The sequence below is a fragment of the Alligator sinensis genome, unplaced genomic scaffold (genome assembly GCF_000455745.1).
Source record: "Alligator sinensis unplaced genomic scaffold, ASM45574v1 scaffold733_1, whole genome shotgun sequence".
In the NCBI taxonomy this organism is placed as follows: domain Eukaryota; kingdom Metazoa; phylum Chordata; order Crocodylia; family Alligatoridae; genus Alligator; species Alligator sinensis.
This window is the reverse complement of record NW_005843375.1, coordinates 113,446-141,035: the sequence shown is the minus strand read 5'-3', so window position 1 is coordinate 141,035 and position 27,590 is coordinate 113,446. Positions and strand designations below refer to the sequence as shown.

The following is a 27,590-nucleotide window of genomic DNA, read 5'->3' as shown; positions in this document are numbered from 1 at the left end:
CTGAACCAAAACGGCAGTGGTGGTCAGGCGGGAACCCAGGGGTCACACGTTAGCCCCTTTGTGGGCCACCAGTTGGACAGCACTAACTTAATACATTCATACTAATTAAATTCACACATCTTGCATCCTGAAATACTCTTCAGCAATACAGTTTAAGAATAATAACAGCAAAAGAAAAAATAAACTTTTATGCATTACAAAATATAGGCATTAGCTTGTTTGTAATCTGGCATTATCATATATATATTTTAAATTAATACAAAATTGTGGACATCAATTTAGAATTTATATCAAAATGAACTACAGCCTCATTTAAATGCCCAGACTATTGGACTATTAGTTTACTCCCTAAGATATATTCTTACGTTTCTTCAATTTATTCAGTCAGGAACTTAGTTCAATACACTGCAGAACACTCTAACAAAAAATATTTTAAAAGGAAATTAAAAAATTACATTTCAGAAATAGAACCTATGCTCACCACATCCTATATGAAGAATCAGAATTTTACGGAAATCCAAAGCCTTACACACATATAGAAGCTTATACACACAACTGTGTGTGTATTGCTGTATGTAAGTCTGAAAAATTGAAGCTTTAAGTTTCAAGCAAACTAGGCAACTTCAAAACTGAGTGTAGCACAAAGTGAATGGAATATTTAGCTCCTTGGGAGAGAATTTATATCTCATAAAAATGTTCCTACAAATGTACTTCAGGGGCTCTAAGTTCTTAAGTGATACAACACGTAACAAGGAACAATAACTTTCCCAGTTTTGGATGTTATTTATTTAACAGAAATTTAACCTTTAGTAGCTAAAACTATTATATAATATTTTACCTGATTTAATATTACAGGTTGTGTTGTTACTGTAGCCACTGGCCTAGGTACAGGCTGAGTCATTTCAGGAATCGTGGTATTTCTTGATACTGGCTGTGTTGTTACTGGAATCGTTACAGGTCTGCTAACAGGTTGTGATATTCCAGAACTTGATCTAGATATCTGCTGTGTTGACAAACATCCAGCCCCAGGTCTCTGCAGTGTTTGTGAGGTTCCTGAAACATTCATTGGTCTAGACAACGGTTGACCTGTCACAGAGCTAGTTGTAGGTCTTGATACAGACTGAAAGACTGAAGAAACAGGCACGGTACCAGGACTGGAGGCAGGAGTCGCATAGTGTTGACTACCAGGCTTGAATGTAGTAACTGTACCTGTTACACAGAATCACATAGTAATTATCATACCATAAATGCAATCATAAGTTTCATTAAGTTTTTCTTAATTACCATATTAGGACAGTGTAGTACCTCTACTGGGTGCACCATTCTGCATTCCCGTTCGCGATGAGCTCAGGTTGACTCTGTTCAATATATCTGTTAAAAGTTACATGCGTCTTAATTCCAGTAATGAATTACTAAAAGCTGAACTCAATTTTAATAAAAACAAAAAGGAAAAGCAGTAAATACATTTATTTGTTATGCTATCATAAGCCACTAAGAATTTTTCACTTAACTGGAATGCCATTTCTAAAATACCTGACAAACCAAGCTGCATACAATCTTACTTGTACAAATAAGCATCTAAAGATACCATCTTTTTGCAGTTTTAGTCCCTAACAACCTTATTTACCAAGTCATCTTAAGCTCTAGTTCTACTGAGAAGAAGATCAGAATGCACAGCTCTCACAAATGGATTTCGTGATTAGCTGTGATGGCTATGAAGACAATAATAGCCAGAAGTGAATAAATTTATTTCTTATAAAAGTCACCCAAGTACTGAAATGATTCTATAAAAAGGAAGCAATTTCCCCCCCAACTAGCTGCTGATTAAACATATTGCTCCAAACACAAAGTAACATACAGTAGGAGAAATAATGTGAAGTACTTATTCTAAATTAGCTATATCAGCTCATCATTACGGACATCTCAAGGAATACGTTGAATAAGCCATGTTTCTGTATTGTGAGTTAATAAGAATACACAATTTATTTTTGTCATATTATTTTGTATACCTGTCTTTTGCAGACCAAATCTTTGACTGTCATCACAAAGAAATCTTTTGATGCCGCTAGTGGCTTTTGTTAGTTTTTTTTAGTCTGGTCCCCTTTTCCATTCTGTTGGATTTTAAGACTTACCAGAATTCCCCGTATTCCAGGTGAACATTCTTATTCCAATGGCTTGACAGTACTTTCTTCTTTATTTCTTATGGCTAACGTGGTCACTTGTACAATTAGCAGTGGTGGCAGGTGTTTTTTTGTATTTGTTTTAACCAGGACCACAATAACTTCTGCTGTATTGATAAACATCCAGCACCCAGTTTCCGCAGTGTTTGTGAGGTTCCTGAAATATTAATTTGTCTAGGCAATGGCTGACCTGCTACTGAGCTAGCTGTAGGACTATATTTTTTAGAAGTCTGGTTAACTAAATACCTTCAAATTATCCCTTCCAATGTGCAGTACTTCTGGTTGGTTAAGAATGGATTTAATTTGCCATTCAATATCTTCTGGTACAGAAAAGCCAATTCTTTCCAAGGTTCCCCAATCTTACCATGATTTGATTGCACTAAATAATTCATTATCTGTAGATTTGACAATGCATCTGTCATTCCATTTCAAGATATTAATATATTAAAATACATATTCATTCAAATGCCCAGCTTCTGGATACCTTATTAACCTTTTGCCAAACTGAACACTTACCATTTTTAACAGAAATTCATCTTTCAACCCATAACTTCCTTTTTGTCTGAACAGTCTTCTTTAGGGAATGTTGTGAAAGGTTTATTGAAACTCTCAAGCTATGGCAGTCATCCCTTCCTTATCCATTATTCAGTTCATATATTCAGAGCATTCCAGCTAGAGAAGTACCATTTCCCTTACTAGAAGCTGCATTGCTTTGTTTCTATCTTATCACATTTAACTCATCTTTACTTTGACTTTCAATTAAATGTTTCAAGCAATTTTTCTAGTATTGAACACAGGTTTATTACATGTAACGCCTAATACTTTTTCAAACATAATTTGAAGTTTACTGCCCTCCAATACACCAGTAGATTTGAATGAGAAACTGATTATTTTTGTTGGCAGCCCAGCCACTGGATACACTTTCAGAATCACTGGATATACATAGTCAGTCTTCATGATTTGTTTTTGTTCTATTTATTGGTTGTTCCCAAATATCCTCTTAATGCCTCTGACAGGAGCTAATTGTTGTTACATTTATTACCTTTCCAAAATCCTGTGGCAAAGAAATCATTGCGCATCAGTTATATCCTTATCTTTAATACTTTTACTCTGTGCTTGTGTGGAAGATCCTACAACCTTGCCTGCAGACTTCATGCACAATATACTCAAAGATGCCTTGCTCTTTATATTTGTAGGCATGTGGCCTAAGGATATGGACAAGCATAAATTTTAACCACTTTAAAAGAGGAGGAGAAATGCTGCTAAGCAACTCTTATACCTGATGTTCCTACAGCAATACAAGTGAGCCAGATAGCCCTATCAGATCCAGGATGAACAGTTGGAACACTTTTGCTACACTTGTCCTACTACAGAATCAGGCAGAGGTAACAGTGGCATTGTAATAGCTTGTATTGGTATCCTTTGATACTGATACAACTGTTACATCTGTCTAACACCCAAATCCTTCTCTCCAGAGTGGTCATCCCAATTTTTAAGCCTGTATGCTTGTTTCTACTGGTTCAACTAGGATTGGTTTCCATCTTCTGGTAGTGTAAGAGTGATTTTGTAGCTGTGCTGGCCCAGAAATTATGCGAGGGGCACGGTTTTCTTAGGGTGATATCTTTTATTGGACCAACTATGTAGTTGGGATAGTCAGACAAGCTTTCAAATGCAAGACATTTTTCATCAGGTCACTTGGCATTTTCCTTTCCATTTTCTGACAGATACCTGCTTGGCTCAAAAAAGCCCTTAGAACCTCATGTTTTATTCATTGTTTTCCTTCATCATCTTTTGTTTCATCTTTTATTTTTGTTTGGTGTACTGCATACTATATGCCTCAAATTTTAAACTTAGACAACATGCAAATGGCTGAAGCTACTATGCATTTATTCCTGGCTTACAAGACTTAGCAGTCTTTGCATTCATGGTATTGAAGAATAGCAGTCTCTCCTTCATTGAGAAAAAAAATCACAGCATATCCTGTCATCAAACTTGTGTCCTTATGACTTAATCTGTATTCTTAATGATTCTACCACATGGTCCTCTCCACCCACAATTCTTATCTTGTTAGAAATCTAAGAGATCTTTTAGATTTAGCAATTACTTCTTAACTCCTGTGAGGTAACCAGTCTTTCCTTACTGGTTACAAGTACTACTTATGTTATTTTAGCACGTTCCAGTAACGTTATTTTGTCAAAGTTGTCTTCTATTGCCAGGCCTTCCAGTTCCCTTATGTATGTCACAACCCAAAGTTGTGGGTTTTTTTTGTTTGTGTGTGCTTCGGCATCACTAAATTGTGTTCCCGCTAAATTGCAGCTCTTTTGCACGGTGGAGCGTTCTGTTGCAATTAAGACCCAGGGTGCAGTTTTCCCCGCCAGTTTTGTAGCCTTCTTTGCATCGTGCATTTCTTTTGCATTATAGTGATGCACGGTACAAGGAAGTTCCCGCCATTTGTATTAAGATTTCCGCCACATTATTGGCCAGTCTTAATATAGGCACACATGGCGGCTAGCTATTGGCTTGCTAGCCGTACAAAAGGCTTGGGTAGTTTCCGCCCAAGTCGGAGAGAAAGAAAGCACGTGGAGTTCGGGAAAGGAGCGTGAGGATCTCTAAGCGCTGCTGATCCTCTCAAACCCAGCTTTTTTCCTTAAGAGGGCAACAGAGGTTTAATTTGTCGAACCCACAGAGCTTCAACAACTCCGGGGGACCTATTTACCGAACCCCCGGAGCCTTAACAACTCCAGGGCATATAACCTCTAGCCTCTCCCTGTTGCCGATCGCAGTCCAGACGTATCCCTATCCTATGGACCCAACTGTCGAACCCATGGAGTCTTAACAGCTCCGGGGGACCTGGGAACCGAGTAACCCACGGAGATACAGCTGCTCCATGAACGAGAATTGTTGAACCCGTGGAGCCTAAACCGCTCCGGGGTCAGGAACCGCGCCTATTAGAGTCCTCCACCGAGAACTTAAGCTGACCAGCCTACACCGCGACCACCTTGGGTGTAAGTAAATAATCTTTTCAATCAACCATTACGCCTCCGTGACTGATTCTAGCTCGAGCGTACTATACCGCGCCGCGGTTTTCTCCGGCCCCGCGTGCCCGGGCTGCTGGCCACAGCCTGTGTGCACAAAGACGGGCCCGGCTCGCCCCCGAGATCGGGAGCCGGCCCGCACAATATATAATACAGAAACTCACACAAGTTTGTTTGTGTGTGTGTATGTGTGTGTCTGTTGGAGAACCTAGACTCCAGTACTTGTCTGTGATATTTCAACTTTTTCTTTAGTGTTTAGGTGAAGATTTTCCAACATTCGGTCTCTGAGGTTTGGCTTTTACTGTCTTTCCTACAAGTTGCTAGTGTCCAGGTTTAATGCTCATTAGCCCATGTCAATCTTTTTCTAGTTTAATTAATTCTCCAAAACTGATGATTTTCTGCACCTCTTTACAAATCACTATCTGTAAAATGCCAAAGGGATAGAAATACAGGCAGCTGCATTTCACTCACAGCCTAACTAAAAAGAGATTCAAAGCAGTTTTTCCTAAGATACTCTGTGGACTAGTAGACAATACAGATCAGGCATTTGTGTTTTTCCACTACTTCTGCCACAAATTATGACATTATGAAATGCAATCATTCTCTATGCCTTAGTTACTGGATCTATGAAATGGGAGTAAAAACACTCATCAGCCCCCCAAAGGCACTGGACAAGAACCTACCAAATAAAAGCAGCTAAGTAGTGAAAATTCTGACTGGTCAGAGAGGCAGGAATCAGGAAATCCTAGGACCCAAATGATTAAATAACCAATTCAGATTAAGAAACACTATTTACTTCAAACAGGACTACTCAAATGAGTAACAGTTACTTTTAGGATTAAGAGGAGGAGGAGGCGGCTCTGTATTTATAACGCATGTTTGCATACCTATTGGAAAACAATAACCTTAGCTAAACACTCTGGAATTCAAACCTAGCACTAGCTCAGGCCATCTTTTGAATAACTAGATTCCTTTCTGGCCACTGTAGTTCACAAAGTGTTTTTTTACTTTCAGGCAGTTTGGTACACACACACGTAATTCACATTCCATGCACCCAGAACATTTATTTGATTATACATGAGACATGTTACCAAAAATAATAATATGATTTCAGGATGAACTATTTAAGAGAAAAAAAACTCCATAAGGGTCTATGACTGAATCACTTCATAAATCTACCATTTGTAATTTCAGCATGGAACCTTGTTTTTTACTAAAACTAAATATGATAAAAACTTTATTTTTCAGGTCCTGCAATAGATTAAATATCTTTAAAATATTTAATAAAACTAGAGCTGTCCAACATCTTGGCACCAAAGGGTCAAAGGCAGCTGGGGCTACAGACCCACACACCATGGGAGCCACCCCCCGCCCTCTGCTGCATGCAGCCCAGCTTCCCCCTCAAACACACAGTGCAGCTCCCTCGGTACATGCACAACTCACCTCCATGGCCCCACTCCACCAGAGAATCAGCCCTCCATTCCTGGCCACACATGAGCAGCCTGGCTCTCCCCTGCCACATGTGCAGAGTCTCCTCCCCCCTCCTAACTGCAAACATTATGCAAGCAGCCCACCTGCAGGACAGGCAGCCTAGCAGGGCTCTCTTGTCAAGCTTGCAGCTGCGCTCCATACCCTGCTGGGGACACAGCACTAGCAGTTCAGCCCCTTTTCACCTCCCCTCCCCTAAGAGCAGAGCCAGGAACCAGAGGCTGAAGCCAGGAGGGGGAGCCTGGAGACCCTGGCATCCGCAAGCACAAGAGCAATAGGTAAAGTGGCTGTCGGATGGGAGCCAGTGAGTTGTGTGTTAACGCCTCAAGGGCCACATGTGGCCCAACAAATGAACAACCCTGATCTGAGCAACAAAACATACTGAATACTGTTTTCAAGAAATAACCACCTGTAATCACAGTACTTAAGTCTGCTACCAGTTTCCATCCTGCTTAGTTTTGTGTTCAGCAGTTGGAAAAACAGGGGGAAATTTATGCAGGAAACCAAACAAAATTTCCATTTACTGTAGTAGGTGCTAATCTGGGATGTTGGTCAAGGTCCTCCCTGATTCCCCACAACATTCTCTTACAACATGTACAATATTAGCTGCATTAATTGCTGCATTCTGTATCAAAATGATTGCTTTAACCACAGCTATGTACCTAAAAAGCATAATCTTTTATGAAAGAGGGAATAAACATGTTACACAGAGAGTTTTGTTGCTTCTTCACAATGATTTTATGTCAAATTTATTTAGTTTACAAAACAGAAAGAGGGAGAAGCAAAGGTGTGTTCATTCTGGTTTCCCAATCACCAACACAAAGAAAGCTTTGGAAATTTTAAACTTTATTTGAAACCTGTGTTGATAATGTAAAAGCCATAAGACGATTAATTCACTCTCTCAGAGATATACTGACTCTATTTGCCATATAAGTACGTACTATGTTACAAAGGAAATAAATTTATGGGACAACAAGAAGATACAGGTCAGTCGCATCTTACGCGGGGGTTAGGTTCTAAAGTCAGCGTGTAAGGCGAAAATCACATATAGTCAAATCGCGTATTACCATGCCAGCGGTGACTGCCTCCGCCTCCAAAACTTCCCACCGCCGCCGCAGAGCCGTGCTTAAAGCTGTGCAGCCGGTGGCAGCGGTGCAGCGCAGGGTGGTGGTGGGGATGGCTGCGTGCTGCCCGGCCACCACCATGCTGCTGCTGCTGCCCGGCAACTGGACACACAGCTCTGGGCACGGCTCCATGGAGACAGCAGGAGGTTTTGGAGGCAGTGGCCGTCACCACCATAATGGGCCTCCAGGTAAGCGGCAGTGCCGCGTACAAACTCAAGCCCCGCCACCCTCCCACCCCGCATATAGTTGAATTCACATAAGTTAAATGCGCATATGATGCGACTGACCTGTACCATATTTACTCAAATACAAGATGAAGCTTCCCCTGTGCACCAATCAGCATGGGGAAAAAAGCCCTTCATCTTACATTCACATACAAGAAAACCTCATTAAATACACTGTCTACCATTAAACTTCTGTCAAAAGTAGCATGTGCTCAGTAATGTAAACCAAGTATGAAGCTGACTAAACGCAGCCAACACTGAGTGCCCATTGAGTGCAATCCGCCTCACCTCCAACTCTTCTTCAAGTCATGATTAGGCACTATATCGAATACATTTCAACTTCCTTTTCACTCCCACAGCTGAGCTGTGCCCGAGTCTTTTTTCTTCACCAGCCTTAAGTCTGGCAAAAATCACCAAATAGGGCCCCAAACAGTTCACCCAGAATCCCTCTGTCACCCCCTCTCAGCCTGGTGCATATAACTAATGAGGCCCTGGCCCTCCATGAGGTAGAGCCAGACCAGCTTGGCCAGTGCCTCATCTGTATATAATTTTTTAGAGGATCCCAAGACTTGTGATAAGAACACCCAGTCATGAGTGGGGGCTAATTAGTACATGGCTCCTTTGTAGGGGGGGCATCTGGAGTGCACACCAATACACTGAGCAGTGATGAGCTATGGGGTCACCATAGCTTGAAATGCTGTTGACTCTGCAAGGGTCCAGCCCAGCTCAGTGAACTGTATGGTAAATTATGAGCCTTTTGGCTTTACAATAATATCATGCATAGTTTGTACTATATATGAGTAGATACAGAGTGCTGCTTAAAAGCATGCTTATTTGGTGCCTGTGCTAAAACTTAAAGCAGATTCAAGAAAAGAGTAAAATTCATCAATTCTGGATGAACCAAGTCTGTGGGTACTATATATGCAGATTACTACAGCTGTGTTTAATACAAAGTCAGTGTTTTCACATTTGTCCCTTGTTTCCATGTGCTCAGGAAGAGCAGGGTCTGACAGGAGGGGGGAGAAGAGGCTACCTGACCTTCCAGACTTATTTTCCCTGCTGTAGCAGTGGGAAGGGGACAAATTCAAGGCAAACCTGCAACAAGTAGATTCTATACCTGGAAAATTGTAACAAATTTATAAATTTTCTATAGATAAAATCTAGTTATTGTGGGGGGAGGGGTATCTTCATCACTACCACTGCCTCTGCTTGCACCTGTGAGGTTTCTGTCCAGGCAGGACTGCTCACCATTGAGGCTTCCACTCAGGTCCAGGTTTGGCGCTGTGGTGACTATGGCTTGCAAGTTGCTTTTAGTGATGGCCTAGTGGGGGAATGCCTGCGGTGTGAGCAGTAGGCCTGTACGAAGCGGCAAGTATTCAATTCAGATTCCGCCAATTCAAAGGGATGCTTTTCACAGATAAGCCTATGAACTTCATCAACCTCCTAGATACAAAAACTCACGGACTCAATATAGACATTGGATTTATGACACACTATAACCTGCCTGACACCCGACTCCCCAGGTACCTCTTCACTTTTACCTGATACATCCCCTACCCCCGCAAGCCTGTCTCTCATCCCCTGAGCTGAGCTGAGCTGAACTGCCTGCCTGTTCTCACTCTCACAACTCCACTGCAACCAGTAAGCCTCAGGCCTCTCAAAGATCTCACATGTCTGGGCTTTCCCCAGCCAGGACCTTATATGTTGTTTCTATGTCCCTCCCCCAGAGCACTGAGATTGGAAGGGAATTCAGGGAAAGATCACAGTCACCGGCCAGCTACAGATGTCAATATCAGAGCAGTTTTCCCCACCCCCTTCTCAGTTTCTGTTTTTGTATGTCTGCCCTCTGAATCTTTTCCGAATCGATCCAGACCTTTTAATAGGTCTCCCAATTTGATTTGGATTTAGAGATTCGGTTGCCAAATCAGGGCGAGTCAGCTACCAAAGCTTTGCACAGCCCTAGTGAGCAGTGCCTTCTGGTGGTCTCTCTCAGGGAACAGGCAAGACAGCTACAGGAGGTGGTGGTGAAGCTCTGAAGCATTCTCTGTCATGCGGAGTTCATTGATTCAGTGCTGGAGGAGACCTCTGGGACTGTGGAGGAAGAACTGCCAGAGGCAGCGCTAGAGTGTGGAGCACTAGAGTGTGGGGGGAGTGTGGGAAAAGAGATGAGATCTAACTGACAAAGAGGAAAGAGCATGTTCGCAGACAGGCTCACTAACCTAGGAAGGCTTTAAAGTAGGTTCGCCAGGGGATGGAGACCAAAGCCCAGAGCTAAGTGAGGAAGTGGGTGACCTGGAGGAGGCAACAGGAGAAGTGTTGTAATTCTTTCTGAGAAAGGAGGGCAATCAACTAGTTACTTTAGGTGCCTGTACATGAATGCATAGAGCCTGGGAAACAAGCAGGAAGAATTGGAAGTCCTTGCACAGTCAGAGAGCTATGACATAACTGGAATAACAGAGACTTCATGGGATAGCTTGCATAACTGGAGCACTCTCATGGATGGGTATAAACTGTTCAGGAAGTATAGGCAGAGGAGAAGATGAGAAGGAGTTGACTTTATGTAAAAGAGCCATATGATTGCTCAGAGCTCCAGTATGAAGCTGGAGATAGGCTTGTTGAGAGTCTCTGGGTTAGGGTCAGAGGAGAGAGAAACAAGAGTGATGTCATGGTAGGGGTCTGCTACTGACCACCAGACCAGGAGGAAGTGGTGGATGAGGCTTTCTTCAAACAGCCAGTGGAAATTTCCCTATCGTAGCCCCTGGTTCTCATGGGGGGGCTTCAATCACCCTGACATCTGCTGGGAGGGCAATATGGCAGTGCGCAGGCACTCCAGGAAGTTTTTGGAGTATTGGGGACAACTTCCTGGTATAAGGACTGGAGCAGCCAACCAGGGCCTGGAGTCTTCTTGACCTGCTGCCACAAAATAGGGAAGAATTGGTGGGGAATGTAATAGTGGATGGCAACTTGGGCAACAGTGACCACAAGATGATCAAGTTTAGGATCCTGAGGAAAGGAAGGATGGACAGCAGCCGAGTAAGGACCCTGAACTTCAGAAAAACAGACTTTTGACTCAATCATAGAACTCATGGACAGGATTCCCTGGGAAGCCAGTCTGAGGGGGAGGAGTCCAGGAGAGCTGGCTGTATTTGAAAGAAGTCTTACTGAGAGTGCAGGAACATACCATCCTGATCTGCAAGAAGACTAGCAAGTATGGCAAGAGGCCTGCTTGGCTTAGCAGGGAACTCTTCAGTAAACTAAATCACAAAAAGGAAGCTTATAAGAAGTGGAAACTTGGACAGATAACTAGGGAAGAATAAGAGCATTGCTCGGGCATGCAGGGATTAAAGTCAGGAAGGCCAAAGTGCAATTGGATTTGCAGCTAGCAAGGGATGTGAAGGGTAACAAGAAGGGCTTCTACTACAAATATGTCAGGAGCAAGAAGAGGATCAGGGAAAGTGTGGGTCCCTTACTGAATGGGGAAGCAACCTTGTGACCGAGGATGCAAAAAAGGCTGAAGTGCTCAATGCCTTTTTTGCCTCAGTCTTCACAGGCAAGGTCAGCTCCCACAGTACTGCATTGGGCAGCACAGTTTGGGGAGGTGAACAGACAACAGTAGAGAAAGAACAGGTTACAGACTATTTAGAAAAGCTGAACAGATACAAGTCCATGGGGCCGGATGGGATGCACCTGAGGGTGCTGAGGGAGTTGGCCGATGTTATTGCAGAGCCGTTGGCCATCACCTTTGAAAACTCACGGCTTTCAGGAGAGGTCCCAGATGGTTGGAAAAGTGCAAACATAGTGCCCATATTTAAGAAAGGGAAAAAAGGAGGATCCAGGGAACTACAGACCAGTCAGCCTCGCCTCAGTCCCTGGAAAAATCCTGGAGCAGATCCTTAAGGAATCCACCTCTAAGCACTTGGAGGAGAAAAAGGTGATTAGAAACAGTCAGCATGGATTCACCAAGGCCAAGTCATGCCTGACCAACCTGATTGCCTTCTATGATGAGATGATGGTCTGTGCATGTGGGACCAGGGGATGTGGTATACTTTGATTTTAGCAAGGCTTTTGATAGTCTCCCACAACATTCTCACAGGCAAAGCTAAGGAATTATGAGCTGGATAAATGGACTGCAAGGTGGAGAGAAAACTGGTTGGAGCATTGGGCTCAAAGGGTATTATCAATGGTTCAATGTTTAGTCGACAGTTGGTATCAAGTGGAGTGCCCCAGGGTCCTGGGGCTGCTTTCATTCAATATCTTCATCAACAACTTGGAAGATGGCATGGGTTGTACACTCAGCAAGTCTGCAGATGACACTAAGCTGGAGGGAGTAATAGAGATGCTAGAGGATAGGGCTAGGATTCAGAGTGACCTAGTCAAATTGGAGGATTGGGCCAAAAGGAATCTCAAGAGGTTCAACAAAGACAAGTGCAAAGTCCTGCATTTAGGACAGAAGAATCCCATGCACCAATACCATGGGGGCTAACTCGCTGGGCAGCAATTCTGCAGAAAACGACCTGGGGGTTACAATGGACAATAAGCTGAATATGAGCCAATCATGTGCCCTTGTTGCCAAGAAGGTTATCAGTATTGGGCTGCATTGGTAGGAGTGCTACCAGCAGGGCAAGGGAAGTGATAATTCTCTATTCAGCAGTGGTGAGGCCACATCTGCAGTTTTGGGCCCCTGCTATAGAAAAGATGTGGACAAATTGGAGAGAGTTCAGCGGAGGGCAACAAAAATGGTGAGGGGACTGGGGCACATGACTTCAGGAGAGGCTGAGGGAACTGGGCTTAGAGAAGAGAAGACTGAGAGGGGATTTAATAGCAGCCTTCAACGACCTGAAGCAGGGTTCAAAAGAGGATGGGGCTAGACTGTTCTCAGTGGTGGCAGGTGACAGAACAAAGAGTAACAGTCTCAAGTTGCAGCAAGGAAAGTTTAGGTTAGATATTACAAAGAATTTTCTCACTAGGAGGGTAGTAAAACACTGGAACAGGTTGCATAACCTCTCTAGGCAATCTCTATCCTTGGAGGTTTTTAAGACCCGTCTAGACAAAGTCTTGGCTGGGATGATCTAGTTGAGGATGATCCTGCTTTGAGCAGAGAGCTGGACTAGATGACCTCCCGAGGTCCCTTCCAACACTAATTTTCTATGATTCTATATTTGTGTAAATACAGTATTTAAAAAAAAAAATCAGTTTAATTGAAGTGATTTGGTCTAGGGGCCCTAGTTCAGTAACAGTGGGTTAAAAGATAAGTGCAACAGGCCCACATTATAGGCCCCAGTTTCTGGAGTTATACCAGAATTTCTATTTTTAGTTAAAACTCTCTCTCATAATCACAAATAGTCTGGAAGCGGCAACCAATCAATGTAAAGACTTCTGACTGCAGCGATGTGAAATAACATTCCCAAGCAGATATTATATGAAGCCTTATTGTGATGCACTGACTGCAGACTAAGACCCATTGATGTTAGACTATTAATAGCGACTCAATAGAAGATGCTATGCTTGACAGGAGGGAAACACCACAGTTGTCTCAGCCAATCCTCAAAATGAAGGAGGTCCTCAGTCTCATCACTGCCCCTTTGAAAGGACCTAGAACCACTGTTGCCAACTCTCCTGTTCCTGAGCAAACAGTTCTAGTGCTGTTGCTTCTAAGGGACGAAAAAGGGCCCCTTAAATGTGGGACAAGAGCACTAGACTGGAACCACAGGGGGTCAGATCACAGCACGTACAAAGTCTTGAACTGTCGTAAACCAGCCCCATGTTTGGGTCTAGAGACCAGAATCTTCTTAACTATGGCCTGATTCTTTCTAGAATATATTTTATTGCCTTGGGTAAATTGCTTACCTAATCCTTTCTCTTACTTCTTCCCTGGTTGCAAACTGGATATTGGCAATAGAGGATCAGTGTTTATACAGCACAAACACAAATATATTAAACAAGCTAAATATTTTAACAGAGAGATATTGAGACCGCAGTGAAAGCCAATGCAAATTATTTTTTTCCAAATTTCAGATGTATTAGCTGCACTGACTTATTTTGAATTGACATTTTCATACACTTAGGTTTTTATTACTTAAAGACCCTTAATTTTTCTAAGATTTGTTTGGAAAACAAAACCATACAACAATGCCTCTAGACAATTCCATAGTTCCTTGGGGGATGATTCAAAGCCCTCTGAAGTTAACTGGCCCTTCAATGGACCTTGGTATATCCCGAAGCAGGAGGATTTCCCTTCAGTTACACTTCTGGAATTACTGAGACTTAAAAAACAGAACAGATCACTAAGAGGTTTTTTTCCAATCCTATATCACTACTGTTTTAAGCTGACTGGGAATGTCATATTGGGACTATCTAGACATAAAATAATGCAGTGGGAGTAATAGAAATGTTGCTCTAAATCAACCAAGAACCCAACATTACAATACACCATAAAATCATCTCTTCATCGATATACTCAGCATGGTATGACAGTACAGTCCTTTTCATTCATGCCTTATTACTTAAAATGATCATCTTTATTAACATTGTGCTTTTAACCCATGTTTTTCAAATAATTATAAAAAAATTAAAAACCAAAATTGTTTTTAGACTGTTTGACAGATACCTCATGGAGTATTTGATGCAAAATGAATTTGTATATCAGTACTTTTAAAAGATAGCCTAAACTGGAAAAAGTATATCTTTAGTTCCCCAAAATATTTTATATTCCTGCAGGTAACTTGTTATCCCAAGTTTCAAACACCCAAGCATAAACTTTACATTCTGAAATAAAATACCACATTTTCTCACATACAATCTACCCTGGAATATAATATGCACCTTGTTTTTGAAAGGCAGAATAAATATTTTTTTCCCCCCCAAGAGTCTTGGCTGCATAGATCAGGGACATAGATCAGCCCAGTCTTCATCTGACTCACCCTCCCTTTCCTGCTTAACTAAAGCTGGAATTCTAGCTATTGTTAAAGACTGGTCTCCCTGGGATGGATAAATGATTCTGAAAAGAGCTAAAATGCCTCTCATACTGTAAAATAGGAAGAGACCAGAAGCAGCTACCAGACAGCAAAATTGCCCTAAGAAAGGCTAGCTTGATTAGTAGAACCTGAAGAATACTGAAGAAGACAGGTGGTATTAATATCTCTGAAGTAAAGAACAGTGAGATATTAAGTCAGTTGACTCCCTTTCAGATACCTGAATAGTAATGCAACAATTGCTGCACTTTGGAGCAGGAATCAAATCTGGGTGCTTCTATCCCAGTCAGAAAAGTAACTACCACACTTAACAAAGGCACCCCAGTTTTGGGGGGCTAATTTCTGGGGAAAAAGTTAAAGTTATGTGTGAAAAAATTACAGTAATGGTCTTTACCTATAGCATAATACCAATGCATCTTTAATATTAAAATAATGATTTGTATAATATACTAAAAATACTAAATAGCAGCATTTGAACTATACAGTTTACTATGCTAAATTAATTGCAAAGTGATATAGAAAGAGGGACATGTACACACAAGGAGATAAAAAAAATCTTAGGAAAAACACTTTCTCCTTTACTTACCTGCCAAAGTCCAAGTACAGGACAAACATGGAATTCTGACACAGCTAATCACACCACAGTCACCTAACTCACTCCCTGCACTGCCTGCGTTAGGAAAAAACTACAGAACTTGATGAACATACACTCTTACTTCAAGTGAAATTTATGAATTTATTAATAACAAAATCTTATTTCTCAGAGGCCTTTAAAATGATTATGTTAGATACTTTCTCCTGGTTATGTCTTTTGCAAAATACATGGGTAGGGAATGTGGCTTTATTGGAACGAAGCAGTGCCCAGACATTTTAAACTGTCTACCATTCTGATACTTCCTTTTTCTCAATGACTTCATGCTGAATTAAATCCCCTAAGAAAACTCCCAACTATAATAAAAGACTGAGAATTGCAGTTATAATACTGGGGACTAAAATTAAAACATTTTTCAATTCTGGGCATAAGGAAGGTGTTTCTATTTCAAGGAATTAAATAAAGTGCCCTTACTTTAAAATTTTAGGGACTAAAGCCAACTTTAGGCCAAAGAAACAGACAACTTTGTTGTACTTGTGTCCCAAGAGACATGGTATTTTAACTGAACAACAGACAATCAGGAAAAAAAAAACAATAGAAAACACTGAAGGAACTTATTAAGTCTTACTTTACAGATGGCACAAAATCCAGTCTTTTCAAAACAGGGTATAATATTACTTTCATTCAACAGACCAGAAAGTATACTTCATAGAATTTGTTTGGTCTTTTTTTAAAGTTATCTTACATGTACTGGTGGGTTTGGAGCTTGAAATCTCCCCAACAAAGATGGGCTCATCATCATCATCATCATCATCTTCCTCAACTTCTTTCACTCTCCTTTGCCATGGTTCTAGCTCCTCCTCCTCACATTCCATAAACAATTCTGCCATTTTGTAACTAGATAAAAAAAAAAGACAAATATAAAACATTTTCACAGAAAACCAAGTAAAGGAAGAAGTGTCCCAACTTTAAAAAATTATGATTACTGAACTTGATGCTAACGCTACCACAGGAAACTTCTATTAGTTATACATTTTGTAAAGGTGAACTGAATCCCTAGATTAAAAGTCCTCCTTTATCTGTTAATATTTCTGCAAATTACAAAAAGAATATAATCATGCTTCCACTGATGAATGGAATTGGCATGATTGTGCCTAAAATGCATATTAAAACTTACCAGAGCCCACTTCCCTTATACATTATTCCTGTTACCTTCTTCTCCAACTAATTTATGCCAGAACAAAATCCTTGTTTTGAGCTCCTAATCTCATCCTTCTTAAAAATCAGCTTCTGTCTTGTTTTCCACCTATTTCAGTCTTATGGCCTTTACCTGAAATATGGCATTCAATCATTGCTAGACAATGTGGGAGTGGCATTCTTATGATTGTTTTAGGTGTGATTCAAAAAAGGCAAATACTGTGTGAAAAACAAATAAACAAACTGGAGCTATAGGCGAGTAAAAAGTGTTAATAGATGGAAACAGATCCATTATGAATAGGAACAAATCCTACTGTGATGACGCCTAACATTCTCAACATAGTAATTAAGACTGAGTTCCTGCAACAACATAGGATGTGTTCTAGTTATATTTAAAAGCAAAGTTCAAAAAATTTGTGAAAAGCAATACGCATCTGTTCCAAGTAATCTATGATACTTGAGTATTCTGAAGGGTTTCAAGAAAACCAGAATCACAGAAATGTGGGATTGGATGCAACCTCAGGAGGCCATCTAATACAACTCCTTGTTCAAAGCAGGATTGTTCAATGGGTAAACTATCTAATCAAGTGGCTGTCTAACCTGCATTTAAGAGTGTCCAAAGACAGGGTCCCAACCTCTCCAGGTAGCCTATTCAAATATTTAACCACCCTCAGTCAGAAGATTCTTCCTAACATTGAACCTGTTGGATCCAAATTTCCCATTGCAATTTGAGACTATTGCTCCTAGTCCTGTACTTTGCAGTCACAGAGAAAAGTATATCTTCATCATCTTTATAACCACACTTCAGGTATCTAAGAGCATTATCAAGTTCCCCCCTCAGTCTTCTATTCAGACTAAAAAATCCTAGTTCTTACAGCCTTTCATCACAGGCCATATTTCTCAGGTCTCTATTTTTTCTCACTCTCTGTTGGACTCTCTCATCTGTGCACATATCTGATGAAGTATGGGGGCTCAAACTGGACACAGCACTCCAGATGAGGTCTCACCGATGCTGAACAGAGCTTTATAATCACTTCCCTTGATTTGCAATTGATACTTCTAAGCTACTGACCTTTTTTGTAACAAGAGCACCTACTATTCAGCTTATGGTTCACTATAAGCTTTGGGTCCTTTTCTGATGTCCTGCAGCCTAGCCATTTATTCCACAGTCTGTTTTTGTGCATGTGATTGTTCCATCCCAACCACAGCACTGCACTTATCCTTTCTGAATTTCATCCAATTGATTTTGGACCATTTCTCCAGTTTATTAAGGTCATTCTGGATCACAGCCCTACCCTTCAGAGTTTCTGCAACTACACCCAACTTGGAGGCACACGCAAATTTGGCAAACATGCACTCAATGCCACCCACCAAATCATTAATGAAGATGTTACCATTAATGAAGACACCCAGAACAAACGCCTTCAGAACCCTACTCCAAATACCTCCTCCCACATGGATATCACGCCATTGATTACTACTTGTTGAGCACTATGATCCATCCAGTTATCTATCTACTTTACAGTACTTCCACCTAATCTGTATTTCCTTAGCTTACTGGGAATGTCATAGGCAATTGTGTCAAAAAGCCTGCTAAAAATCAAGATACGTCATATCCACGTCTCTCCTCATCCATATCACCCATCATCTTCTCACAGAATGGAATCCAGTTGGTTAGATGTGACTGGTTCATGATGAATCTATACTGTCTGTTCCTGAACACCTTCATAGATTGTAAAGCCGGAAGGGACTTCAGAAGATCATCAGGTCCAGCCCCTGCACCAAGCAGGAAAGATAACTGGGGGGCAGGTGAACCCAGCAAGTTGACAGTCTAGTCTTCTCTTGAAGATTTCCAGGGTAGGTGATTGCTCCACCTCTGAAAGGAGCTTATTCCACAGTCTGGACACCCTGACTGTGAAGACATTTTTCCTCATGTTGAGCCCGAATTCATCTTCAAGGAGTTTGGGCCATTACTCATGGTTTTCCCCTCAGATGCTCTGGTGAACAGTTGCTCGCTGAGCCCCTGATGTACTCCCCTAGTGTAGTGGTAAGTTGCCATCAGGTCCCCTCTCAGCCTTCTTTCCTTCAGGCTGAAGAGTCCCAGGTCCCTCAGCCTTTCCTCGTATGGCTTGCATTTTAAGACCCTGATCATAGGGGTGACTCTTCTTTGGACTCTCTCAAGCTTGTCCATGTCCTTGTTAAAGTGTGGTGCCCAGAACTGGATGCAGTACTCCAGCTGCAGTCTCACCAGTGCTGAGTAGAACAGAAGAATCACCTGCTTGGTTTTGTTGAGGATGCATTGATTGATGCATGTCAGAATATTATTTGCCCTACTGGCTACAACATCACACTGCCGGCTCATATTCATACTGTGGTCTATTATTACGCCCAGGTCCCTTTCATTGGTGGTGCTAGTCAGTTTGTTCTTGTTCTCTAGGTTCTTCGCAGTGACCTTGATAACCTACTCCCTTCATCTTTCCTGGCATTGAGCTAAGTCTGACTGGTCTTTAATTCCACAAGTCTTCCTCCTCCTTTTTCTTAAAGATGGGTATTATATTTACCCTTTTCCAGTCAGCTGGGACCTCACTTAACCTCAACAAGATCTCGAAAAAGATAAGTCAATGACTCTGAAATTACCTCAAATAATTCCTACACTACTCTAGGGTACATCCCATTTAGCCCTACTTATCTGAAAAACTCAGCTTCTCCAAATAGCCGCTAACCTATTGTGGGGTCAACCCTTTTAGCAGGTGTGCCACAAAGTCCCACTCTACTTCCCAAGTGCCACTCCGATCCCCTTCAACCACCCAAACCACTGCTTTCCTCCCTGCCCTAACTACTGTTGTTCTCCCTACTGGATGTACTGCACACATTTATCATAACCAATTTGTACAAAGAGTGATAACAAAAGTTTTTGCATTAATGTTTTTTATTGTGCAACATGGCATAAGGAAGCCTTTCTGAACAGTGTAGGAAAATAACTTAAAATTATTTTTGCCATATGCTGACAAAAACATTTTCTGTACCTAAAAAGTAGAGGCTAAAAGGCCAAATAGGAAATAGATTTTTCTAGTCAAATGATATTTTTATTGTGTTGAAGAAAATCGCCAACAAAACAAGTTACCTTATAGAAGATCAGGCCTCCATTAAGCTGTTCAGCTGCTTCAGAAGCAAGCAGATGAGAATCTCTGGTAAAGATGCTACTGCTCTGTTTCATAATACAACCTGTATGAAAATGTTTTTATCCACTAAAGAAAGCTTTCATGTTCTTGGTGTGATTTCAGCCAATACATGAGTGCACTAAATTATAAAAGTAATTGAATAAAGAACAGGTTCTTCAACTAACTTCTCTGCTCAACAAAGATTGTGATCTTCAGGAAAGGACTCTTTGTATTCAGGGAAAGATTATTTGTGTTTAAAACAAAATCCTCAACATATATATAAGTGAACATTTTTCAGAAAAAAGGTAATTTTTCATCTCATGTGAATGTGCCATTAAGGGGGAGCAGGGAAGGCAGAGAAGAGTAACACTAGAATACTGGTATTGTTAAGGCTGTCCTGCTGCAGTAAAACACATTCAGTTTCTTCCTTCCATGGTGCTAAGCTCATATAAGCTTTTTCTCCTGGTGATTTCAGTATCCACATTTAACCTAGAAACATTTCTAGATGATCTCATGATCACCACAACTATTGTGAGCTCAGCACATTCCACTAGGCATGCTTTGGGATGGCACCTCCAATCACAATGGCACCATCTCTTGCAGTCTTGAACATGGATCAAGTTTTGCTCAAACTATGTATAAGGGCATTCTGGTGGTCTACCAATGATAATTAATGCGCACTCTTTATTTCTCAGTTTTCTTTAAGAATCTATTATCTGTGGCTGACTAAGTTAATTCCTTGTTCTTAAACACAGATACTGTAGTGTGTAAGTAGGTGTCATTATAGGTGTTAGTTGCATTCTTTTAGTATTGATTATATTATTTCTAACCTCTCCATTACTGAAAACTGCAATTATAAAGTTTTACACCAATTCAGAATCTGTTTCTTTTACCATTTCAATCTGACTTTAAATTTGGGCATAGTAATATGACTGACCTGGTGACATTAGCTTGTAATCTCTTAAAACTGATATGGTCAGTCATCCAAACCATTTTCTTAAATGTAAAAGTAGCAGTCAATTATCTTGTTTTCCCTCTTTCCTGATACACATGCCAACTATGAATGGAGTGAACATGTTTCTGAGATTCTTGGCATAGCCGATCACAGAAGTTAGTTTTAGAGATGCTCCTTTTCATGTTGGTTACTGTAAGACTATTCTCATCAACCTTTTGATCAGCAAGGGAAAAGAAAATACATAAAAATGGACTGTCGTGTTTACACAAATGATGCCAGCTGTTTCACCCCAAATCACCTGCTTAATTCTGACCAGATCTACTACTTTTCTAACATTTGTTTGTCCAACTTGAAAATTTGAAAGTTGAATCTTAATTCTGAGTACAGAAATAATGATGTTTACTGGATTAAAAATTTGGGAACAGAAAAGTGGAAGAATCTAGAGAACAGTGCCAAGATTGTTCCCTCTTCTATTATAAATGAAATGCATCCACCCTTTATTTAAAAAGGTTTGCATTTTGATGTGCTAGGGAATCTCAAGGTACTCTATCATCACAGGTGGATTTCTGGCCAGAACCATGTCCAAAAATAGCTAAACATTTGTATCCATGTGGTCCAGGCCTAGTCTACAAGACAATCATCCCTGCTTTTGTGAACTCAAGCCTGCAATACACTGTATGTGAACTATTTTTTAAATCATTCAGAGGCTTCACATTCTTCAGCTGACATTACACTTGCTCAGCAGAATTAACTACATACAAGTGTACTAGCCATAAACAGTAAATTAGTCAAGTGCATTGTTAAAAACAAAACAAATCACCACTCTGGTCACACTTCAGGATTTGATTTTGGTCTACATATGTGAAAAGCTAACCATAAACTACTTAGATTGCAATGTCAAAGCACTCACTATTTAAGAAATACTAGATTTGCCATTGCCCATGAAAACTTAATTCTGATCACTTGCTTTCTTTATCAAGTTTTCTCTTTGAAAGTTTATTTATATAATGTACAATTAACAGCAACCTCATTATGCTCCAGTAGCGACTGAATCCTGATTCTTCACTACTGAAGCACGAACATCTACCACATGAACTATAAGAATAACCTCATTAGTTGATAGTAAAAGAAAGCTATTAGTCCAGAACAGGAGCAAAGAGCTACTGGGATCTGGGACAGACATAGTCCTCTTCTAGCCTCATTCCTACCAGCCTCTCCTCCTCCTACAGTAACTGAGCAAGCAAGAGTTGTTGTTCCAAGCAAGCAGAGTTGTGAAGGGAAACACACAAAACCTCTGGGATAGTGGAATAAGAATAATATAGCCTCCTCCCCACTTCTCCTAGGAGTTGGGGAATCATGCACCATGTAGCGAAAGAAGAAAAGGGAAATGGGCTACTTTCGCCACACGCTGGTCCAGAAGGAAGCGGCAAAAAGCTGAGCATTTCCTGCCCTATAGTACTCATTGGGATACCTATTAGGCCTGTGCGAAGCAGCTAGTATTCGCTTTGGATTCGGCTGATTCGGGGAACAGTTATTCGATTTGGTGATTCGAATCACTGTCTTGAATCGATTCAGTCAAATCTGATTCGGAGATTGGGCTCCTGATGAATCTCCAAATCAGCCAGGCCCACCCCCTGCCCAGCAACGGCTGCCCTGCCCGCCCCAGCTCCTGGCACTTTGAAGAAGAAAAAAAAAGCCGACACAGTAGGTGCTGCTGGGCACAGGGGCAATCTCCATTGCCCCCCACTACCCCATGCTGCGTGAGGGGGCTCTGCCATGAGCCCCCAGAGAATTGTACACCTCCACAAATACCGCCTTGTTGTGTAAAACCCCCAAACATGGAAATTTCTACTTTAGAAATCTGCAAAAAAAAAAAAAAAAAAAAAAGGAGAATCCCCTGGACTCATGGCTCCTGCTGGAGTGGGGCAATCCCTGCTGCCATGTGCCATGTAGGGGGCTCTGCAGGAGCCCCCCTTAGCCCTGAGGCTGCTGCAGGAGCAGTGAGTCCTGGGACTTTTCTAGTTTGTTTGTTTTTTTTCTTAAAAGGCTGGAGCTGGCCCAGGCAGGGCACCCATGGCAGAGCCTCCCCCATGCAGGGTGGGGCAGCGGGGATCACCCCCCACCCAGCAGCACCTGCTGAGTGGGGCTTTTTTTTAAAGCACCAAGAGCTGGGGTGGGCAGGGGTCAGGGGGTGGGCTGGGGAACCAAGCAGGGGATGGGGTCTGGCAGGGATCTCACCATGGTCCCCTTCCCCCTCCCCCAAGCCCCTCCTGCCCCACCCCTAGTACTTACCAGCTCCAAGTCTGGCTGCAGCTCCCTGCTGTAGCCACCAGGGACTGTCTGAATCATCAAAGCTCTCTGAATCTTTTCTGAAGATTCAGAGAGCTTTGAATCAATTCAGACATTTTAATTGGTCATAGTATCATAGTATCATAATACTTAGGGTTGGAAGGGACCTGAACAGATCATCAGGTCTGACCCCCTACCCCAAGCAGGAGTGGGTGCCAGGATCATATCACCCCATCCAAGTATCTGTCCAGCCTCCTCTTGAAGACTCCCAAGGTAGGAGAGAGCACCACCTCCCTTGGGAGCCCATTCCAGAGCCTGGCAAAGTAACGTCTCCTGATGTCCAGCCTGAACCTTCTCTCTAACAATTTGTGGCCAATATTCCTAGTAACCCCAGGTGGTGCCCAGGCAAACACAGCCTCCCCCAAATCCCGCTGGCGAGTTTATAAACGGCCACCAGATCCTCTCTCAGCCTTCTCTTGTGGAGGCTGAATAGATTCAGGCCCTTTAGCCTCTCTTCATAGGGCCTGCCCTGCTGCCCCCCGACCATGCGAGTGGCCCTTCTCTGGACCCTCTCAATGCTAGCCACATCCCTCTTGAAGTGCGGCACCCAGAACTGGACGCAGTACTCCAACTGTGGCCTGACCAATGCCACTTCGAGGGGAAGGATCCCCTCCCTGGACCTGCTTGTGATGCATCTGTAGATGCACAACAAGGTGCGATTAGCCTTACTGACTGCTTCCTCGCACTGGCGGGTCATGTCTATCCTGGGGTCAACAATGACTCCAAGATCCCTTTCTGCCACCATGTTGACAAGAAGGATGTCCCCCAGCCTATAGGTGTGTTGCTGGTTCCTTCTCCCTAGATGCAGCACCTTGCACTTGTCTGCGTTGAATTCCATCCTATTCTTATCCGCCCACCTCTGTAATTTGTCTAGATCTAGCTGGATTCTGTCCCTCACCTCCAGCGTGCCCACCTTGCCCCACAACTTGGTGTCATCAGCGAATTTGGACAGCGTGCTTTCCACACCCACATCACACTTATGAAGATGTTGAACAGTATACACCCCAGGACTGAGCCCTGGAGGACTCCACTGCCCACATCCCTCCAGGTCAAAAACAATCCGTCCACTACCACTCTCTGGGTGCAACCATCTAGCCAATTTGCCACCCATCTGACTGTGTAGGTATCAATGTCACAGTCACCAAGTTTTTTTAAGAGAATGTGGTGGGAAACCGCGTTGAAGGCCTTCTTAAAGTCCAGGAAGACGACATCCACCCCGACACCCTCATCCAGGGGGTTTGTGACCTGATCATAAAAAGAAACCAGGTTAGTCAGGCAGGAACTGCCCTCAGTGAACCCATGATGGTTGCCCCTGAGCATTACCTCCCCTGCTGGGCCCTTGCAGATGTGCTCCTTGATAATTTTCTCAAAGGTCTTCCCAAGGACCGAGGTAAGACTGACTGACCTATAACTGCCAGGGTCCTCCTTTCTCCCCTTCTTGTAAATGGGGACCATATTGGCCCTTTTCCAACCCTCTGGTACCTGGCCAGTGCCTCATGAGCGCTCATAGAGCTGTGCCAGGGGCCCCGCTATGATCCCCGCCAATTCCCTCAGCACCCTCGAGTGAAGAGCATCTGGGCCTACTGATTTAAGCACGTCCAGCCCCTCCAAAAGTTCCCTAACTAGGCTGTCCCTGACCCTAGGCATGGTGGTGCCTCCCTTGGGTCCATCCGCAATTCTAGTGGCAGAGATGTCCCGGTCCCTGTTCAGGAATATGGAGGCAAAGAATTCGTTAAAGAGGTCAGCTTTTTCGTTTGCCACAATCACCAGATTGCCAAACTTATCCTGTAGGGGCCCCATGTTACCCGTTGCCACCTTCTTACTTCCTCTGTATTTGAAAAAGGCCTTTTTATTATCCTTAAATCTGGTCGCTCCATCTCTTCCTTGGCCTTCCTAACAGCATCCCTACAGTCCTGAGCAAGAGGTGTAATCCTCCTTGGTGATAGCCCCTTGCTTCCACTGTTTGTATCCCAGTGGTCCCCCGATTTGGTTTGGCCACCGAATCTCCTCCAAAGCGAATCACCACCAGAAGCTTCGCACAGCCCTACTACATATCAGGTCCACCAGAAAGAGAACCTAACTTGATTCACTTCATTTGGAGGACTTTTTCTAAAACTTCCTTATTTTATTTGTACGGAGGCAAAAATGTATCAACTTTCGAAGTAATGTGCCAGGTCTCTCTCTCTCCTCCAGACTTGATCATGATCGATAACTGAGTGGATATGTACTGTATTTGAGGGGTTTAGCTTTTATTTGACTTGTCTGAAGTTAATATGTAACACCTATTGTGAATCTACCAAATGACCAAATCTTTTAAGAATATCTGCTTCCACTTCAAAGATATTTTTAGAAATAAAGGCTGAAAAGTCAGTCTTAAAACACAAACTTTAAAAATAGGGTACTTCTCTGACAAGTATCTTAGATCCTGCTGCATAATTTTATTGCAATATTGTGAATTCATTTAGAGTACAATTAATCTTATATGGTTTTCCTTTTAATTAATTTAAAGTATATCATACATTCCATGAATCTGACTCTAGTGCTCAAATATGACCTGGAAATAGTACCCTTCATCATCGAAATAAAATTTCAAAATCTGGCAAAGTAAATTTAAACCACTGGATTACTGGTTCTCAACATGAGGCTTGTGGATAAAGTCTCTTGAAGTCACAAGCACCTTACTCTTCCTATTTTATCAAATACAAGATAAAGTCCTGGCATAACAGACATTGAGAACCAAAAGAATCATATATATTAAAACTCTCTATATAACGATAGATTTGAATAGGGATAAAAACATTGTCTGAAAAGTATTAAAAAGTTCAGAAAATTGTACATTTCAAATATGTTTAAAGTTCTCTTGTTGAATGACAAAGCTTTTTAAGAGCTAGAGAAACAATGCAAAAAGAGCACCATGGGGCAAGAAAAAAAGTATTGTTTCTTTATGGAGTATTTGCAGCTGACACTGCTATGCTTTTAACCAATAAAAGTAAGGCTAATTTGCTACATCAACTTTCAGTATGATACTACTCCACAGAACATTACTACAACAGCAGCAGCTTTGTAACTGCAATAATTAGACAAACTAATAACTGACGTAAATCAGAAAATTAAATTATCTTATGGCATAAAATGAAATGAAAACCAAGTTCTTATTTCTCTGCAGGACTGTTACATTTCTAGTACTGTAGTTACTGTCAGAGTTGCAACAGGCTTACTAGAAAAGATGTTTACATCTTTACTATTTGATGTTATAAGTGTATGATTGCTGACATCCTTAAAAGAGACAAACTAATAAAATTCAATATTAAATGGGAAAATGTTAAATAAACCAGAAGTGTGCAAGAAAAGGAAGGTGAAGGATTTATGTAAAAAAAGTACTTTTAAATGTACTTAAACCAAGACTAGAAAGTGTTCTCTCTGCATTTAACATTGGAAGCCACAAAAATTTAAGATGCTGAGAACCCTCAATGACTATGTGTCGAGTTATGAAGAATCCCCAACCTGCGTAATTTCCCAATGCCTAGACCTCCCAGTGCTGAACAGACCCTGGACCGATTCCCTTGTATGAAATCAGGACGCATGCTTGTAAAGAGAGTGAAAGCATCTCCTTTGCCACCGCAGAGCTTTTCCAAGTGTTCTTGTTCATTTCTCACTTTGACAGGACGTTTAGTAAAATTATCTGCGTGATATTACAAGCTTAGTTATTTTGTTTTAATAGTTGTTTTAGGAGACCAGCTAGATTTTACATCCTTGTGGCTCAACTTCAATCAGCAGCCAACTTACATCTGGGCGCACTACTCCAGTTGACATGATTTAGATTTACGTATGACAGCCTGCAGCATCACGTGGACACTCCACATTAGCAGCGTTGTTGTGTTTGCAGTGGGCCTTGGGATTGTATCAGTGACACGTGGCTTGTGGAAACTGAGGTCTGAGTCAACTGTTGAAAAGGCATCAAGTATGTACCCCGAGGGTGAAACTTCCCTTCTCGGGACACCTCCCTGCCTGACAGAGGCAGCGAGCTCTGCCTGAGGAAGGGCTGGGTTGGCTTTTGCAGACAAGCCTGAAGTTCACACCCCCGAGCTGCGATGGGTGCGAGGCCAGGAGGGAGCCAAGCTCCTGCCTTGCCCAGGGCCGCCCGCGGGCTCAGCCTCCTCCCGGATGCGCTCAGCGACCCCAGGTGCTGGGACTCCGCTCCGGCGTCAGGCAGACGAGGACGAGGGTTGTCCGAGGGGCGGGCGGCCTGCTCAGCTCAGCACAGCGCAGCGCAGCCCATCCGGCCCTGCCCCCGCTCGCAGCTGCACAGGGGCC

At 42.2% G+C, this 27,590-nt stretch overlaps 1 protein-coding gene across 5 annotated transcripts in view; it reads right to left on the bottom strand.

The window, feature by feature from the left end:
* Positions 1 to 27,584, bottom strand: part of LOC102378921 (zinc finger protein 280D-like) — a 63,291-nt gene extending 35,707 nt beyond the window's left edge. For 2 of the 5 annotated variants that reach the window (XM_006038522.3, XM_025195038.1), the window contains exons 1-4: positions 27,063 to 27,584; positions 16,360 to 16,511; positions 1,306 to 1,371; positions 839 to 1,209 (exon numbers count right to left, since the gene is read on the bottom strand). In XM_006038522.3, the coding sequence (XP_006038584.1) occupies positions 839 to 1,209; positions 1,306 to 1,371; positions 16,360 to 16,504 (582 nt within the window). In that variant the 5' untranslated portion in view covers positions 16,505 to 16,511; positions 27,063 to 27,584. Of the gene's footprint in view, positions 1 to 838; positions 1,210 to 1,284; positions 1,372 to 16,359; positions 16,512 to 19,935; positions 20,032 to 27,062 lie in introns of those variants that run through there. The other 3 variants (XM_014527233.2, XM_025195037.1, XM_025195039.1) reach the window with 3 other exon arrangements.
* Positions 27,585 to 27,590: the final 6 nt, after the last annotated feature.